Source organism: Berghia stephanieae, chromosome 7, assembly GCF_034508935.2.
Source record: "Berghia stephanieae isolate SIO BIC M18660-M18661 chromosome 7, UCSD_Bste_1.3, whole genome shotgun sequence".
Lineage (NCBI taxonomy): Eukaryota > Metazoa > Mollusca > Gastropoda > Nudibranchia > Aeolidiidae > Berghia > Berghia stephanieae.
The window spans coordinates 27,486,171-27,503,527 of NC_088366.1; the positions used below are offsets into that span (position 1 = coordinate 27,486,171).

The 17,357-nt window shown below is 34.7% G+C and overlaps 1 protein-coding gene across 1 annotated transcript; it reads left to right on the forward strand.

The window, feature by feature from the left end:
* Positions 1-2,218: 2,218 nt before the first annotated feature.
* Positions 2,219-9,969, forward strand: LOC144976976 (centrin-3). Its single transcript, XM_078921632.1, has 6 exons — positions 2,219-2,304; positions 4,641-4,776; positions 5,609-5,723; positions 6,073-6,187; positions 7,014-7,090; positions 8,278-9,969. The coding sequence occupies exons 1-6, from the start codon at positions 2,288-2,290 to the stop codon at positions 8,319-8,321; spliced, it is 504 nt and encodes a 167-aa protein (XP_078777758.1). The 5' UTR covers positions 2,219-2,287; the 3' UTR covers positions 8,322-9,969.
* Positions 9,970-17,357: the final 7,388 nt, after the last annotated feature.

The window sequence follows — 17,357 nt, forward strand, 5'->3', positions numbered from 1 at the left end:
TGATGATGATGATCATCATCATCATCATCATCATCATCATCATCATCATCATCATCATCATCATCATCATCATTTCCAGCAACAGCATTGTGAGGCTCACCGAACTTGTGCTCACACTCAACACTTTTGAGTTCAATGATGTATTTTTCCATCAGATCTCAGGTGTTGCGATGGGCACCAAGATGGGTCCCTCATATGCTAACCTCTTCATGGGCTACCTTGAGGAAACCTTCTTCCATCAGTACAGCGGACCTGCCCCCGAGCTGTTCAAAAGGTACATTGACGACTGTTTCGGCATTACGTCATTGACCCACAGCCAATTGAAAGGGTTCATCCTAGCGATGGACTCCTTCCACCCGTCCATAGAGTACACTTATGAGATTTCAACCTCTGAGGTGAACTTTTTGGACATCAAGGCTGTATTGACCAGCACGGGAGTACGGACCACTGTACACTACAAGGAAACGGACAGTCACAGCTACCTGCTCTATCGGTCATCCCATCCGGTGAAGTGCAAAGACTCCATCCCATTCAGTCAGATACTCCGATATATAATACTAACAATAACGACAGCAGTAACACTAGCTACCAACAATATTATAATTATAAACATCACTAAAGTCACGAACAAAGGCGACAACAATTTAATTCTCTCCTCACGGACCATTTTCAGAATTTTCCCAAAATGACAGGCTTACCCAGCACAAAAATAGATTTTTAAAACTCAAACCAGCTCTCTACAAAAAAAAAAATGTTCTTATTGATTAAACACAGATCATTCTCAAAGCTTGTCATGTACAAAATGAATCTGAATAAGCAAAATGTATATTGTGTCGTAACAAATGTGCCGATTTTGCTGCAGGTGGTGAGGAGAGGGTTAATGCCCAATGGCAATTTTAAACGAATTCATTTCCGAGGGAAGAGCGCCTCATCCAATCCAATCCGATCAGGAATTCAATCTTAAAAGAAAGAAGGCGTAAGTCATCATTATAATAATTGTCTATCTTATAATCCCCTAATGGCGGTGGTCGCTAATATATCCAACCTAACATTATGAATTATGTCTTGCAATTGTAAAGGAAAAACAACCAAACCGAACCAGAGTCGTGAGGAGTGCTTCAATTTTTATCATGGCGAATACCGTTAGACGTTCGACTGTAAGTAGATAATAGAGTAATAATGTTGATTTAAATAAAAAATTAATTCTCATGGGTTTCGAGGTAGCCTTATGAAGATAACCCCGTCTATTTTTTTTTTTTTTTACCAACCGTAATAGGAGATGATGATGATGATGATGATGATGAAGTGATGATATGATGATAATAATGATATATAATAAAATAATAATAATAATAATAATAATAATAATAATAATAATAATAATAATAATAATATATAATAATAATAATAATAATAATAATAATAAATATAATAAAATATAATAATAATAATAATAATAATAATAATAATAATAAATAATAATAATAATAATAATAATAAAATAATAATAATAATAATAATAATAATAATAATAATATATAATAATAATAATAATAATAATAATAATAATAATAATAATAATAAATATAATAATAATAATAATAATAATAATAATAAATAATAATAATAATAATGTTGATGATGCTGCTGCTGATGATGATGATGATGATGATGATGATGATGATGATGATAAAAATAAGTGACGTTTTATTAATTTTTGGAATATTATTTGAAACTTCAGAATTCTATCTGTGGTTTCAACTCAACACATTGAACACAATAACATTCTATTTGTGTAAGCTAAGTAAGCGTAAGTTATTATTATAAAGTTTTCTCTTTAAGATCTGCAAGCTGTATGAGGTTTTTACTCATCTTTTTTTTTTTTTCTTTTTTTTTTTTCAGATTTTCAACTTCGAGCAACACATTCAACATGTGTACTTTTGGAAGCAACCCGATTCAGTTCATCTTTTTAGAATCTGAACAATTGAATTAAGTACATAAAAGGACATCATACATTAAAAACAACAAAATAAGAGTACAATGAAAAAAAAACAAAAAAAAAAACAATAAGATTTGTTGTTTTTTTAAACCCATTGTTTTTTTTTTTTTTTAATTTTAAAAGGTTGTTTTGCAATATCGATCAGCGAATACTATTTTAGGTGAATACTAAACGTTATTTTTCAACTAATGCCCATTTATTTGACCCGGCAAGTATACCAAGGGATGCTACTCTGGTAATTTTAGTACATAGAGATCAAAGATACGGTGTAAACAATTTGCTTTCAAAATGAGTCTTGCATTGAGGTAATACATGTGTTTAATATTGTGTTTCTATCAAATAATGACATATAGAAGTTTAATTTATTAATCCTTGGTTGACGCTTATTTGGTTATGATTCATTTTAATGTACGATGTTCATCCAAAACAAAAGTTAAATATCCATCTTTTCTGCCTTCGCCTTCTCTACTATTTTTGGCGTGCTGCAACATGTTTAATTCTAATAAAGTCTACAATACATTCCAGTTCTAGTTATTTGTACATTCTATTATATTTTTAAAAATTATTGTTACATGTATTTTGACTAATGTGAAGAATAATTCAGTTCAATTTTTTTTACTTCTTAACTGTCGGTGGGAGAAGGTGAAGATATGTCTCAATCAAAGTGAGCCCTGAATCACTGCGTGCTCAGTCTCGATTTCTAAAGTCATAGATAGTCAATAGCCCACAGTAGACAATTTGTGGGAGGCCTTCCGAAAGCTCCTACATCCCCAGTATTCTTGTTCTAGTAGGGGGGTTTGGGAGGGGGAAAACTTTTTATAATGTTCTAGTGGGGGTTTGGGAAGGGGGAGACTTTTTTTTTTTTTTGTTTTTTTTTTTTGTTTTAAAGTTTCCCCCCTCCCAAACACCCTACTAGAACATTATAAAAAAACAAAACAAGAAGGAGCTTTCGGAAGGCTTCCCCAATTTTTACTAAAATAAAATATTTTGAGAGGACACGTTTATTTCCATAATCAAGTCTATTAAGAAATGTAAACGGATGGATTCGATCCTGACCCCTGGTTAAGTTGGATAGATCACTTAGAGATTATAGAGCAAAAGAAATGTAAATTAATTAAATGAACTTGAGCTCCGGGTTCTTAAAATTTCTAGATATAATCGCATTTAAGGCAGCAAGCAAATAGAGTGTCTAGAAACGATTCAAGACGAAGATGATATTAAGAGGGAAGTTTCAAATGGGATTTAAAACGGGAGAAAGGAGTTAAGCTTCTGATGTGCAATGGAATGTACACTACACCCATGTCATGATATGTGCATGTTTAACACACACACACACACACACATATATATATATATATATATATATATATATATATATATACAGTAAAATTACTTTAAACCGAAAGAAGCTAAACCGAAAAATACCTTAAACCTCAAAGAATTTAATAAATTGTACTAGTTTCTTCATTATCTTTGTACTAATTCTTATGATGAACCGAAATACTTCTAAGCAGGACTTTCTTTAAACCGAAACAACTTGAGAGCACCTTCCCTTTTTCTTTAAAAATTCGGAAGGAGGCCACATGTAATAATGCCTGGCGATATTAAACAAAGAGCGTAAGTATAAGATGAGAGTGATGGGTGGGGGGTAGGCAAACACTTCAATCACTGCACTTGGGCTTGGCCAACACCACAATCGCACAGACTGGAAAAGGAAGACAGCAGGTGACTGGCAGGCGAAAAATGAGGAAAGAGGGGGAGTCGGGGTGTAGAATCACGCAGGCGAGATGTTCTCATTCGTGTGTTGATGCTTTGGAACTGACTGGATTTTCAACACGACAATAAGGAGGGGGGGGGGGGGGGGGGGGGAGGGGGGTGTGGTAGACAACTTACAATTGACAGGCCATTTCATTTCCACTTTGTTTAAATGTGTGTGTGTGTGAGGGGTGGGGGGGGGGGGATCTATGTAATTAGGCCTTTGAACCTAATGGCTTTTCAACAAAAGAGAGATGTGTAGTAGACAGCTTAGGATTGACATGCCTTTTCATTTCCATTTCACTTCACCTCTGAGTCGCTGCACATAATTCATTGTCAATTATCACACAAGAACTTTCGATCTTATTTTAGCTTTGCATTTTACTAAAAGATGTCTAAAAGAAAGCACTGTGCTTACACGTTGGAGTTTAAAATTAAAATACTATGTGAAGTTGATGAAAAAAAAGTTGATCAAGACGTAGATATAATACAAGGCATCCGGAACTCAACTCTTTCAACAATTTTGAATTGAAAACGAAAACCCCCATTTTTTTTGATTAATGGTTACGAAGACGGCATTTATTCAACAACTCCATTTAACGGGAAACCCATGATACGATTAAATGAGCAAATTCCTTGATAAACATTGCAAAATGGGAGCTTGCTTTAAACCAAAATGTCTTTAAACCGAAATGGTTTAGAAGGTCCCCAAAATTTCGGTTTAAAGTAATTCTACTGTGTATATATATATATAAATTAATGTGCACTCATTTCTGGGGATGTTTGGTCATACTATTCTTATGTGTTCGTGGGGAAAAATGTAGACCGATTATCATGATTGTCTCTGCAATGCACCATTTTTCTTATTTAAAAAAAACTTTTACAGAGCTGAGTTTGCTTTGGACAAAAACAAGAAGAAGAAGAAAAGAGAGTTAGCTGAGGAACAAAAACAAGAGATCAGGGAGGCTTTTGATTTGTTTGACACAGACAAGGACAGAGCCATTGACTACCATGAATTGAAGGTAATCCATTTCCTAATATTAAAATTTTCTTTTTCTCTTTTAATTTTCGTTATTTTGAAACACACTCAAAGCAAAGCAAATTCCATTCAATATAATGATAAGGCGTGTAAGGGGAAGGGGGGGGGGGGGGGGGGGGGCAGAGATTCACAAACTCCATGTGATTTTTCAATCTGATTTTCAGTCACTACACCAAAATAGAACACCAAGGTCCTTGAATGTAGGTTTTACAGGTTTTACCCAAGGTTGTTTTTGAATAATCAATTTAATTTTCATTTACTGTTTAAAGTATGCAAACACAACTGTGGCATTATTCAATGACAGCAGTTTATGGTTTACTGTAAAGGAGGAAGTTAGGGTTCGAGTAATTGTTATTTTTTTTACTTTTAGGAATGGGAGTGCACATAGAATGGTTTGCTTCACCTAAGTCTTAATTTTTATTCACCAGTTATACATATGAAAGAAAGATGCCACTAAACAAGCTTAAAATTTACCTTTACTTTTTACACTATGAGTTCCATAGGTCATCACCGCAACACTCTAAATCCAGTCCAATGAGCAGTGTAGGCGGGGGTAACAATGAAAGATGAAAGTCTTTATGGATACAAGGGTGTACAATGGGATGATGATGTCTCATTAGGTCCCATGTATATTTTTATGTTTTAATTAGTATTACGAAATATTTATTATGTCAAAGTCAAATGCTTCATTATATTCCTCGTGTGACAGTATAGGAGTGAGAGAAAATATATTATAAGATAGAGCTCGAGTTATGTGATAGTGTGAGAGTTACATTTGGAACATGAAAGTATTTTATCGTGACTTTCTTTTTTAGGTTGCAATGAGAGCTTTGGGGTTTGATGTTAAAAAAGCAGATGTTCTCAAAATTCTAAGAGACTATGACAGGGAAGCAACAGGCAAAATATCTTTTGATGATTTCAATGAAGTCAGTAAGTACTTTTGTTTTAGTCTTGCACTTACAGTTTGGAAAATTTGATTTGAAATACAGGTGCATGATTAAAAACATTTAATTTGTATTTGTAAAAAAAAAAAAAAAAAAGTTAAGATGAAAGTGTTTATTACTGTTTTTAAAAATATCAAATGTTATGATTAGTTTTTCATTTTATTGTACACACCAAAAACCAACGTGTAATTTCTTCTCTGTTTGATAGAATTCATTATCCCTTAAAATAACTGGATTTGTGGGTTATTTTTTATTTATTTTTATTTATTTATTATTATAATTTTTGTTTTTTTTTTGTTTTTCTCCTTCATTGTTTTGTTTATTATTACATTCAGTGACAGACATGATGCTAGATAGAGATCCTCAGGAAGAAATACTCAAAGCTTTTAAACTCTTTGACGATGACTCATCAGGGAAAATCAACTTACGTAACCTTAGGCGTGTTGCAAGGTGTGTATACCACTTGTACAGTTTTTGACAATTTTTACCTGGTTTGTTTTCTTTCTTTACTTTTTATGTATCAATTTGATCAATGCTACAATAGGAGATTTTTTCATGGCCCTGTCTTGTATGACAGGAATTGAAGCCAAATTCAATATCAAACCTTTGAATGAGAGAAGAAAAAAGCATTTTGAAACAATGAACGATTTATACAAAAACTCCTCTCCATAAATTGTAGAATTTAAAATCAAAGAACCCCACTATTCTATAACAAATGTCCTGTTTATGACCCTTTATTATTCTTTGTATCTGTTTTATACTTATACTCCTTCATACCTTACGTAATGGTATAATAAGTGCATCTTCTCTGCGACCCATGATTAACTCAGTAGATGATTAATTGAGTAACAAGCGAATAATTACGAAGTGAAGCAACTGATACTTTATAAATTATACAGCCTTTTCATGATTGTCACCCTTGGCTATTCTGTCAAAATTTCTCATCTCCATATTGTGACTAATAGTTAGTCTCAAAGCGATATAATACTGTGTTATGTTGTGATGAATCGGGCCACGAGAAGTGAATTTAGAATCCAAATGATAAGATCTGCAAATTTTCGAGTTATTACAGAGTAAGAAATTGTATTTTTTCTCAAATATAATGAATAAAAATTAATCCCAATTTTCATGTTTATATCTAAATTCAATTTCCAGCACCTAACTTATCCTGATATCACACCACTTTTTTAGTCGGTGGGTCGCATATAACGAACTGATTTTTATTTTTCCAAATAAAGTCATCTTTCTCTTACAAGTATTTTGATATATTTAACAGAGAGTTAGGAGAGAACATGACGGATGAGGAACTGCGAGCTATGATAGATGAATTTGATCGGGATGGAGATGGAGAAAGTGAGTAAAACTAAAACTACAGTTTACCAGCTGCTTTCATTTAAATTCTTTTTTTTTTCTTTCTTTTTTTGCCTCATAATTTAAATATTTGGATCAACTTCAAAATGAAATAGGTTAGTATTTGTAAAAAAAAAACAAAGTCATTATTTATTGTATCTACTATTGCCCTATGAGCTCTCCTGAAGAAACAGCACAATTCAACAAACATAGGCAAGGAGGCTACTCATATTCTATGTATTTTATAATTTACAGTACCTTTACATTTATTGTCTTGTCTGGGATGTGACATGATTGGGTTTGAGTTTTGTCTTCATTCATCATCAGCTTTTAATTTTTTTGAATTGTCTTTATTAGGTTGCGTAAATCAACAACAAACCCTGTTTTTTTTTTGTTTTTTTTTTGGTTTATTTTTAGAAAGCTTAAAGCACACTTATTTATGTAAATTAACAACTAAGAGTAAAAGAAAGTTTATGTTATTATACCTCTCTTCTTTATTTTGTACATGGACAAATCACTTTTCTCATTTGGGCCAGAAAACTTTTTTTAGATAAAAGATGACCTAGCTCTAACCTGTTAGGAAAAAAACAATCTTAAACTATTTAAGTTATTTATCAAAATGAAAATGAAAATGGATGAGTTGAGAAGACAACACAATGATATTTAATAAATGTAAAGAGGATATAAATGAAATTGTAATCATTATAAGTGTATATATATAAATATATAATATATATATATATATATATATATATATATATATATATATATATATATATATATATATATATATATATATATATACATATATACATATATATTACTAATTAGAGTCATTTAAACAGTAACAGCTATACCGCCAGGTGTGAGATGGCAAAGTCAGGATTATCGCAAGGGTCCATTGTCCAATGCAAGAGCATGGATGTTTGTGTGTGTGTGTGTGTGTGTGTGTGTGTGTGAGTGTGTGTGCCTATGCTTTAATGTGTTATGCAGAGCCTGCATGTGGTGGGATGAGATGCATTAATATTATTATCATTATTATTATTATTATTATTATTATTACTATTATCATCATCAGTGGTATTATTATTACAACCTTCACTTGTTGAATATTAGTTGTAATTGTATTTATGGATCTACTTCTGTTATTTTTTCACTATTATGATTTAATTTTTCCCTTTCAATTTCAGTAAACGAAGAGGAGTTCATATCCATCATGACAGGAGATACATAAAAGAAGTGAAATTGTTAGTTAGTTCTACAAAGTAGGTTGATCAAAATCTCAAATAATCCCTTCCAACATTCATTGCGCATTTCTCTGACAGATCTGTCTCCATTTAAGCCACGATAATATTACAATTTTTGTCTAAGTGAGACTGAAAGTAGCAAGTTTAGTAAGCATAAGAGAGAGAGGGGAGGGGGGGGGGATCACACAAGAGAGAGAGAGAGAGAGAGAGAGAGAGAGAGAGAGAGAGAGAGAGAGAGAGAGAGAGAGAGAGAGAGACTATCATGAATGTATAATTGTCCCTATTGCCAAAACAAATGTTTAGAGCATTCTTCAGCGTCACGTGATTTTGGTATTTCATTTCCGTTGTAAGCAAACCTAGGTGCTCGGCGCTCATAGCATTGCATTGTGTTTTGTTGTATATTGTGTGTATACATTTTTATTACAAAGAGCTCCGCCCATGTCTAGAAAGAGAATTATAGCTTTACTCGTGTTCCATGGTACTTGATGATCAGAATCAGATCAAGACTGATTATATTTTCATTTTGGGGATTTGACATTTTAACTACTAGTGAGTAAGACGAGTGTAAAAATACAAGATTGAATGATTGAATGGAATTGAAGTAAACTGTTACATCCTAATTCAATCCCTTTATATTAACTGATGGTTGCTAACAAAAGCTGAATAATCATTTATCAATTTCTTTTTTTTTTTTTTTTTTTGTCTTATTTATTTTAAAATCAAATGTAGTACGATCCTCAAACTACATACCAAAGATGTCTCTGGTCTTTACTGTTATATGTACTTAATGTTTCACTGTAATGAAAGAATGTGGCAGTATAGTGGTAATGAGTATGAGGAAAATAATAATTCTTATCATAGTATTTGATATAAGAACCTGATAATCCATTTACTTATGTTAATGTGAGGAAATGGGAAGCTCTTGTGACAGAAATCTGGAATTGAAAACGACATGTCATAGAGCACTTGCATAAATCCAGCTATTGATTCAGATAAAAAGTCATGACACAATGGGTGCCTCCTTTGTGATTTATCTTTCTCATTTCTTAGTAAGGGTATTGACTATTATATTGAAAATGCCTCGAGTTTGATTTATCCCTTTCTACAAATACATGTACTTATTTTAAAAACTTTAATGGGGATTTCATATTGTTTGCTTAACATTAACAATCTCATGCATTTACAGCAGCAATTTTATGTTTGAATGAGCAAGGCTAGTACTCTGTTTTGCTTTATTTTAGCTATTATTCTGTTTTGCCTTATTTTAAGGTAATAGCAGCACCCAAAAACAATGGCATGGTGGGATATAAAAATGGTGTAAAATAGAGGTATACAAAAAAAAAAAAAAACGAAGCAAGGAACAGACCTAGAACTAGAATAAATCCATGCATTCCATTTCACTTGTAAGATTTACATGTTTTGTTTTGTTCATGAAAGCATTTAAAAGAAATCGATGCATCACACAGTACTTACTTAGTGAGTACCTCATATTTGTTGCTCTTTGTGTTTTTTATTCCTATCAATATTATTATTCCAATTATCTTACAGTTCAAAATGTAATAATTTGTAAATGAAAATGTATGGTTAATACAGCTAGTTGACATGCTGAGAATAAATATTATTTCAAAAAGAAAAGATTGTTGGAGTATTCAATGCATATTTAGCTGCTCGAAGCTCAAAAGAATAAAGCACAATGGAGTTGAATATAAAATCTAACTTGATTGACAAAGAGAAGTGGTGTGGACTTTTCCTTCAAAATAAACAAACAGAGAAGACTGTTTTAACCAGTAACAACAAAAAACAAAAAAATGTCAGATAAACAGACAATTTTTTTTTTCAATTTATCATTGTTACCAGGCTCAATAACCTACTGCGGCTTTCCGGTCCATGGGAATGACACTGTCGGCCACAAAAAGTTTTCACTGACATTTTTTCATCATACTTGGGTGTAAAATGAGTTACAGTGTAGTCTTTGTGAGAGAAAATTATAATAGTGATTCAGGAAAAAAGTGCGGAGCAGGCACTTATATAAATAATAATGAGAAATAAAAGGAGTAGAGAAGTCTCAGTTGGAAACAGAATGAAAATGTTACAGTTACAGTAACAAGGAGCCAAAAAAACCTGAGACTCAAGTGGTATGGTACAAACTTCCTGTCTCATTGAAATTTCATGGGTTCCGATGAGTTTATCTCTTTCAGTCCCCCGTGGTAGTTGTGAGAAACACAAGCCCCACAATAGTTACTAACTTTGAAAGTCACTTTTTTGATTAGGCAGAAGGTAGGCTATAGTGCTAATGCATTTCACTTGCTAACTTGAGTGAGGCAGTGAGTACTCAGTTGGATTTCAGGTTTGTCTTCATATTGTGATGTTTTTATTCTGTTTTCATCTGATCTCTTTTCCTTTTATTTCTCACTTATAATAATCCCTGACTGGAATTATGTCTCATCTTAAATGATTGATGTTGCTGTTGACTTGACGCAACTGCAGTATGTTCATGATTGAGCACCATTCCATGATTATTTTTCCCCATTACAGAAGACTCCGGATAAGACAATGTCCAGGGGAACAGGAAAAAATAATCGACTTAACCGATAAGCAACTTAACCGGAGTGTAACCAAATGAGCAAAAATGCATGTGAACAAAGCAAGCCAATCTAGAATAAGTTATGGCCCTTCATGTCTCACTTTCCGCTGAAGTTGCTTGGTCGCATCGAATTGACCAGAGAAGTAGAGGTCCCTGTAGTGGTCACGCTTCTTGTAAGTCATCGAGAGTGAATTGTCTGGTATGCCATTTCCTCTTCATGATTTTCTGTCACATGCCAGACTTTTGAAGGCATTAATCAGTTTGATCTTTCTTTTCAACGATAAGGTTGTCAACCTTATGTTTGCCATTTTAGTTGTAGACTTGACATGAATTCTTGATAAAATTGATACTAATTAAGAGGGTCATTAAATTGAATGCCTTGGAATAGAAATTTATTTTTTTTCTACAAATCTTGACTTGAAGTTGCAACCATGTAAAATGTGAGATGGATAAATCAAAGCTATTCGATAATGCTCATGTACATTGAGCATAGACGTCAGGCAAAGCACCTACGTCACATCAGTGTGTGCCAATCGTTCGTAGATAATCTTAACCAATGAAAATTCTTACTGGTAGCTTTTTTAACCAATGGAAATACTTGTTTATTTGTGTTTTTATTGTGGTCACGAGTGACAAAAAACATCGACTTAAGCAACATCGACTTATGTGGAGTGTTTTGTTTTTTTTACTAACGTTATATAGGAAGAAGGGAGAGGGATCAAGAAAAAAAATCGACTTGGGTATAAATTAACTTAAGCAACGTCGACGTGTCCACTGTATTTAAAATATGGCTTAAGTGGATCAATGAACTTACTCCCTTGCAGTTTGATTCAACAGATTTTCACCAAAAAGGGTTTGTTTGCTTTTAAGTGTTTTACGGTGATTATGACACATTAAGGTCATATCAGCGCCAGTAAAAAGGAAGAAAATGGGATAGTCAAAAAAAAAAGTAAGACAAAGGAGAATTGTTCAAATAGGGAACTGATGTAGATTCCAAGAGCATGCCATTAATGTGTTCATTTGCTATCACCAGCAGAAACCAGCACATGATCCCTCTAAGAAAAATATATTAAATGTATAAAAGATATGTTCTAAACAAAAAAAAATATAACTATCAAACAGAGAGATAATTAATAAGACAAAAATATCATCTCCCAAAACTAACACTCTACATTTGACTGTTACCCTCTCAGCCAAGGACTAGGATAAAACCAAGTAATCCCATTCCAGGACAAAGACAGAAACCAGCTACAGGGGGATAGAAATAAAAGACACAGTTAGTGACCTCCTGCCCACCATGGGAGATCAAAAGACCCTGCCCAGTAAAAACAGTTTAACTTACTAAATCCCAGCGATTTTTGCTAGTTTTCAAAATTGGAAAAAATGTATAAAAAATGAGTAAGTACATAGATAGTTTCATTCAACTATCATTAACATGCAAAAACTAAAAACATTAGCTTTGATACTACGCCTATAATTTGTCTCAGAAAAATGTAATAAATAGGCATGAGGAAAAGTAACCCGGGTAAACTACGGATATAGTTGGTGTTGTTAGGGTTGAGTGAGTTAAACCAAAATTCAAGTAATTTGGTAAACCATCTTAGTTTAGGACTTGTTGGGTCAGTTGGGTTCTGGTGCGGCTGTGTGGTCTGATGGTATGTCATTTGACTTGCGACTCGTATGTTGGAAGATTCTAACACAATTGTGGCTGGTCCAAGCCCAATGTTGAGTCCTTAGAAAAGGAACATTCTTGTATATAAAAAAAATACTATCTGATAACAGTTAACTCAGTTGAAAAGAAACCATATGATCACCCTAATGGCTAAATTTCCCTTCCTACATAATTCAGTGTTGCTGCTGGATGTCAAGTGCTTCGGGCACATTTTAGTGAAGGGCATACTACTTTAAATTAACAATTACATTTTTAAGGAAAGAAGTCTAAAAGTAAGAAAAAAAACAACATGGTATGATCCTAAGTTATCATTACCTACAGAAGTTGTCATTATTATTAATTGCTTCCCTCATGATAGACTTAGAAGGAAAAAAAATTATCTCTTGCCCTGGAATAGTAATAGCCCTACAGAGCCCTAATGCCCATGGAACTGGAGCTTTTCCTGGTTTCTGTATGGAAAACGGAATTACTGCATAATTGATAATTATTGACCCAGCTCCCCGATTAACTGGAAAGTGGATTGAGGAAACTGCAAAATGCCTATTCTAAGTTGAAGTGCCTAGTCACTTAAAATTGATGAAAGCACTTCAAATTTGTTTCTTAAAAGGAAAACTGTAACAAAAAGTATCAGCAGACGCCTAAATTCCTGCTAATTGGGCGGGACACACTTATTATATTATCCACAAACACATGAAAACATGAATTGCTATATAGGGGCAACAAGGGAGAATGATGTACAATTTTAAAAATTCATCTCCCATGGGTAGGAAGGAGGCAGAGAAGGACGGACGTCCCTGATTCCTAGTTAAAAAGATAGCAATAAGACTAAAACAAAGCTGTTTTTTAGCTGGTTTCAGACCGTAACAACTACTAGGTCCCTGTTAGATAGGAAACTTATCTATTGCAAAGACCTTATTGTCACAGCCACCCAATCATGGATGAAGAGATCAAACCTAAGGGTACTGAACCCCTTGCTTGTGATCCAAGCGCATTGCCAATAGCAATGCGTTTTTAAGGCTTTTACGAAGTTCGTGACACATTTAGGTCATTTCAGCACCAGTAAAAAGGGAGAAATTGGGATAGCCAAATATTCTAGATTTACAATTGGAAGCCCTCTAGAAAAAGTTATACATAGGGGAATGGCTCAAATAGGGAACAGATCTCGATTCCAGCGCACACCATCAGTCTCACCCAGACACAAGCACAAGATCCCACTAAGAAGAATACACTCAAAGGTTTACAAATCATATATATAATTCAAAACAAAACAAAAATATCAGTACATAGCAGAGAGATGATTTAATTTACAAGGAAAAAATGCAATCTCCCTAAAACTACGATATATTTGACTGTCTTCCTCCCAGCCAAGGATTTAGGCCAGGGGCAGAACAAACCAAGTACAGTCCATGACACCTTTAAACATGGTCATCGGGAGGTTGCTTAGACATGCTTGATGCCAAAGCGAGCTTGAATTTGAAGGTCCTAATCCAGAGTTCCATGAATTTAATTTAACGAGTCATTTCTCTTTGTTGGTTAGTCACGATTGCACAACACCATGCGATGTTGCTCCATTGTTACCCGCTGTTGTACTGTTTGGTTTGGGCTTTTTTTTCTTTTCTTTATTTAATTCTATCTGTTTTTAATACAGATGGTCTAATAATTCATCAGATAAAAATAAAAATGGAATAAAAACACTCAATCTGTTAAAAAATATGAAGTAATGTAGTAATAGGGGAGAATATTCTTGTTGAGGAGGGTCCTTCTTGTTTTGGTGAAATAACTTCAGTAATTGAGCTTTGCAAACTAGCATTAGGCATAATTGTATGTAACACTCTCCCTTTTTTGTTAATTTTTTTTATGTGTCTATGTGTAGCCTGTAAGTGTGTATGTGTCTGAGTGAGAGTGTTTGTGTGTGTGTATGTGTCTGCCTTTCTCTCTATCCCTCACTTGCCTTCTTTCCATTTCTCTTTCTCACTCTTACAGCTGTAGTGACTCGTTTGTTCAAATGGCCATGAAAGAGAATGATAACATCAGAATCGGATTTGGTCTTGTACTTGTATGTAACAAAGTGTGCGGGAAGCCGGAGTTACATTAGTTTATATATAGCAAATATTTGGTAAGAGACAAGTAGCATGCTTGAATCCGAAATGTGCTTAATGATGGCAAGGTCTGTAATCCCATTGCAAAACAAAGACCGGAAGCAACTCAGAAAACGGATAGAAGACGGAGTAAGTGACCTCCTAGTGTTATCAGGAACACATATTATATAATTATTATACAGGTGTAATATGAGAAAATAAATTAACAATAAACAAACTTCATCCCAGTTTGTAGGAGTCAAGCAGGCAAGTTTCCCACCCAACAAGATAGCATTGGAGTTGACCTTCAGAGCCAAAAACCCAACGAGTTTCAGTTGTGTTAAACAGACAATAATAATTTCAGCTACCCTTTAGAAAGGACAATGATCTATTGCAAAGGTCTAAATGTAACAATTACTCAATCACAGCTGGATGGATAAAGGGGTCATAAGAATAGAAAAGAAAAACAAGACTAAACCAATCCGTACTGAACAACTGGCCCGAGTGCCCTTCCAAATGCTGTCAGTCAGAAATCCTAACAAGGCAAAAGAAATGTCCAAATCAATTTTTATTTTTTGAATATATGTTGTTTATAATTTTTTTTTTTTTTTTTTTTTTTTAATCAAGATTTTTAATTATAAATATAAATGCAATGTAATGAAAGCTATGATAGTTGAGTTTAAGTTAATGAATTGAAATTAGAAGGAAACAAAAAAAAAAGAAAAAAATCCTGACTTTTTCTGGACACGACTAGAATCAAAACTACGTAGTTATAATATTAACCTTTACCGCCACTCGTGGGTCTATTAGACCCACCCCAAGTACATATTCTGTCATTGTGTCTTTGAATGAGTAAATAAAAACTTGAAACTCTAGATATGCTTCCTTCAACCATTTTTTGTTATGTGGATTGAGTTTTTTTTTTTTTTAATTTTCATGGAAATTGTATTTTATATGAATTTTTTTCACAACCCTATAAAATTCTTTAGCGCGGCCACTCGCGGGGTCTGTTGGACCCGGTAACGCACAAAGAGAGTTTTATTCCTCATGCCCCATTCGCCACTCGCGTGGTCTTTCAGACCCGCCGACAAGCGAAGAGAGGAATACGTTCGCCACCCGCGTGCCCGACGTGTCACTTACTTACGTATCAATTATGGTTGCCAATTTGGCATTCTTTTTGCCAAAAGCAAAATTTATAGATATTTTGTATAAGTCTATTGGAGTAGTGGCAGGGAGAATGTCTTAATAGATTACTATTTACACAGATGTTTCTGTATTTACAATACAACAGAGTGATCAACGCAATACTAATTTATAGTGCACTTTCTGACTGGTATCAACTGGTTGTAATGGGTTATTTTTTGAACGTCGATTTTGGCATGATTCCACAAAATAATCTTGTTGTGTCCTAAAAGAATGCGCCGAGTCATGACCTGACCTAGCCGTGTGTCGTCTATGTCATGTGTACTCATGACCTTTTCTACTCGTTTTGCCCGCGACAGTTTACAAATATTATTACTTCTGCTTTTACAAAATATCGATATATTTCTACAACTACAATTGCCAGTTTTGTATTTTGCCTATTGAGGCGGTGTGTCTTTTTTACGAAACCCGCCGAAACCCTGCGAAACCCTGCGAAACCCGCCGAAACCCGACAAATCCCGACAAAGTATTGGGAAGTAGGTGGCACTGGGGAGTGAACCCAGAACTCAGGGAAGTGTACACCATTGGGGAGTGAACCTGGGACTGGGTTTCGGCGGGTTTCGTAAAAAAGAATCAGTGCTTTTTTACGAAACCCGCCGAAACCCGACAATATGCAGCAAAGTTATGGGAAGTAGACAACCGTGGGGAGTGAACCCGAGACTCAGGGAAGTGTACACCAGTCGGGAGTGAACCTGAGACTAAGGTTATCGGCCGGTTTCGGCGGGTTTCATAAAAAAGAATTAGTGCTTTATTACGAAACCCGACAATATCCGGCAAAGTTATGGGAGTTTGGCAACAGTGGGGGGTGATCCTGGGAGTCAGGGAATTGCACACCAGTGGGGAGTTAACCTGGGACTGTGTAAAAAGGATATCAGTGGGAAATAAACCTGGGACTAAAGGGAGATGGATACCATTGAAAGTTGAAGCCGGATATGGGAGTTGAGTACCAGAGGAGAATGAACCTGACACTATAGAAGGTGGGCGCCAGTGGGGAGTGAACCTGGGACTCAGGGAATTTCACACCAGTGGGGAGTTAACCTGGGAATGTGTAAAAAGGATTTCAGTGGGAAATAAACCTGGGACTAAAGGGAGATGGATACCATTGAAAGTTGAAGCCGGATATGGGAGTTGAGTACCAGAGGAGAATGAACCTGACACTATAGGAGATGGGCGCCAGTGTGGAGTGAACCTGTGAATCAGGGAAGTGCACAGCAATTGGGAGTTAACCTTGGACTGTGGGAGATGGATAACTGTGGGTATCCGAGCCGAACTATAGGAGTTGGGTACCAGAGGAGAATGAACCTGACACTATAGAAGGTGGGCGCCAGTGGGGAGTGAACCTGAGATTCAGGGAATTGCACACCAGTGGGGATTTAACCTGGGAATATGTAAAAAGGATATCAGTGGGAAATAAACCTGGGACTAAAGGGAGATGGATACCATTGAAAGTTGAAGCCGGATATGAGAGCTTGGTACCAGAGGAGAA

Excerpts from the sequence above, each read along its gene's own strand:
- LOC144976976 (XM_078921632.1), top strand. Across the intron at positions 4,777-5,608 it reads TTGACTACCATGAATTGAAG|GTTGCAATGAGAGCTTTGGG; the intron begins GTAATCCATTTC and ends TTTCTTTTTTAG. Across the intron at positions 6,188-7,013 it reads AACCTTAGGCGTGTTGCAAG|AGAGTTAGGAGAGAACATGA; the intron begins GTGTGTATACCA and ends TATATTTAACAG.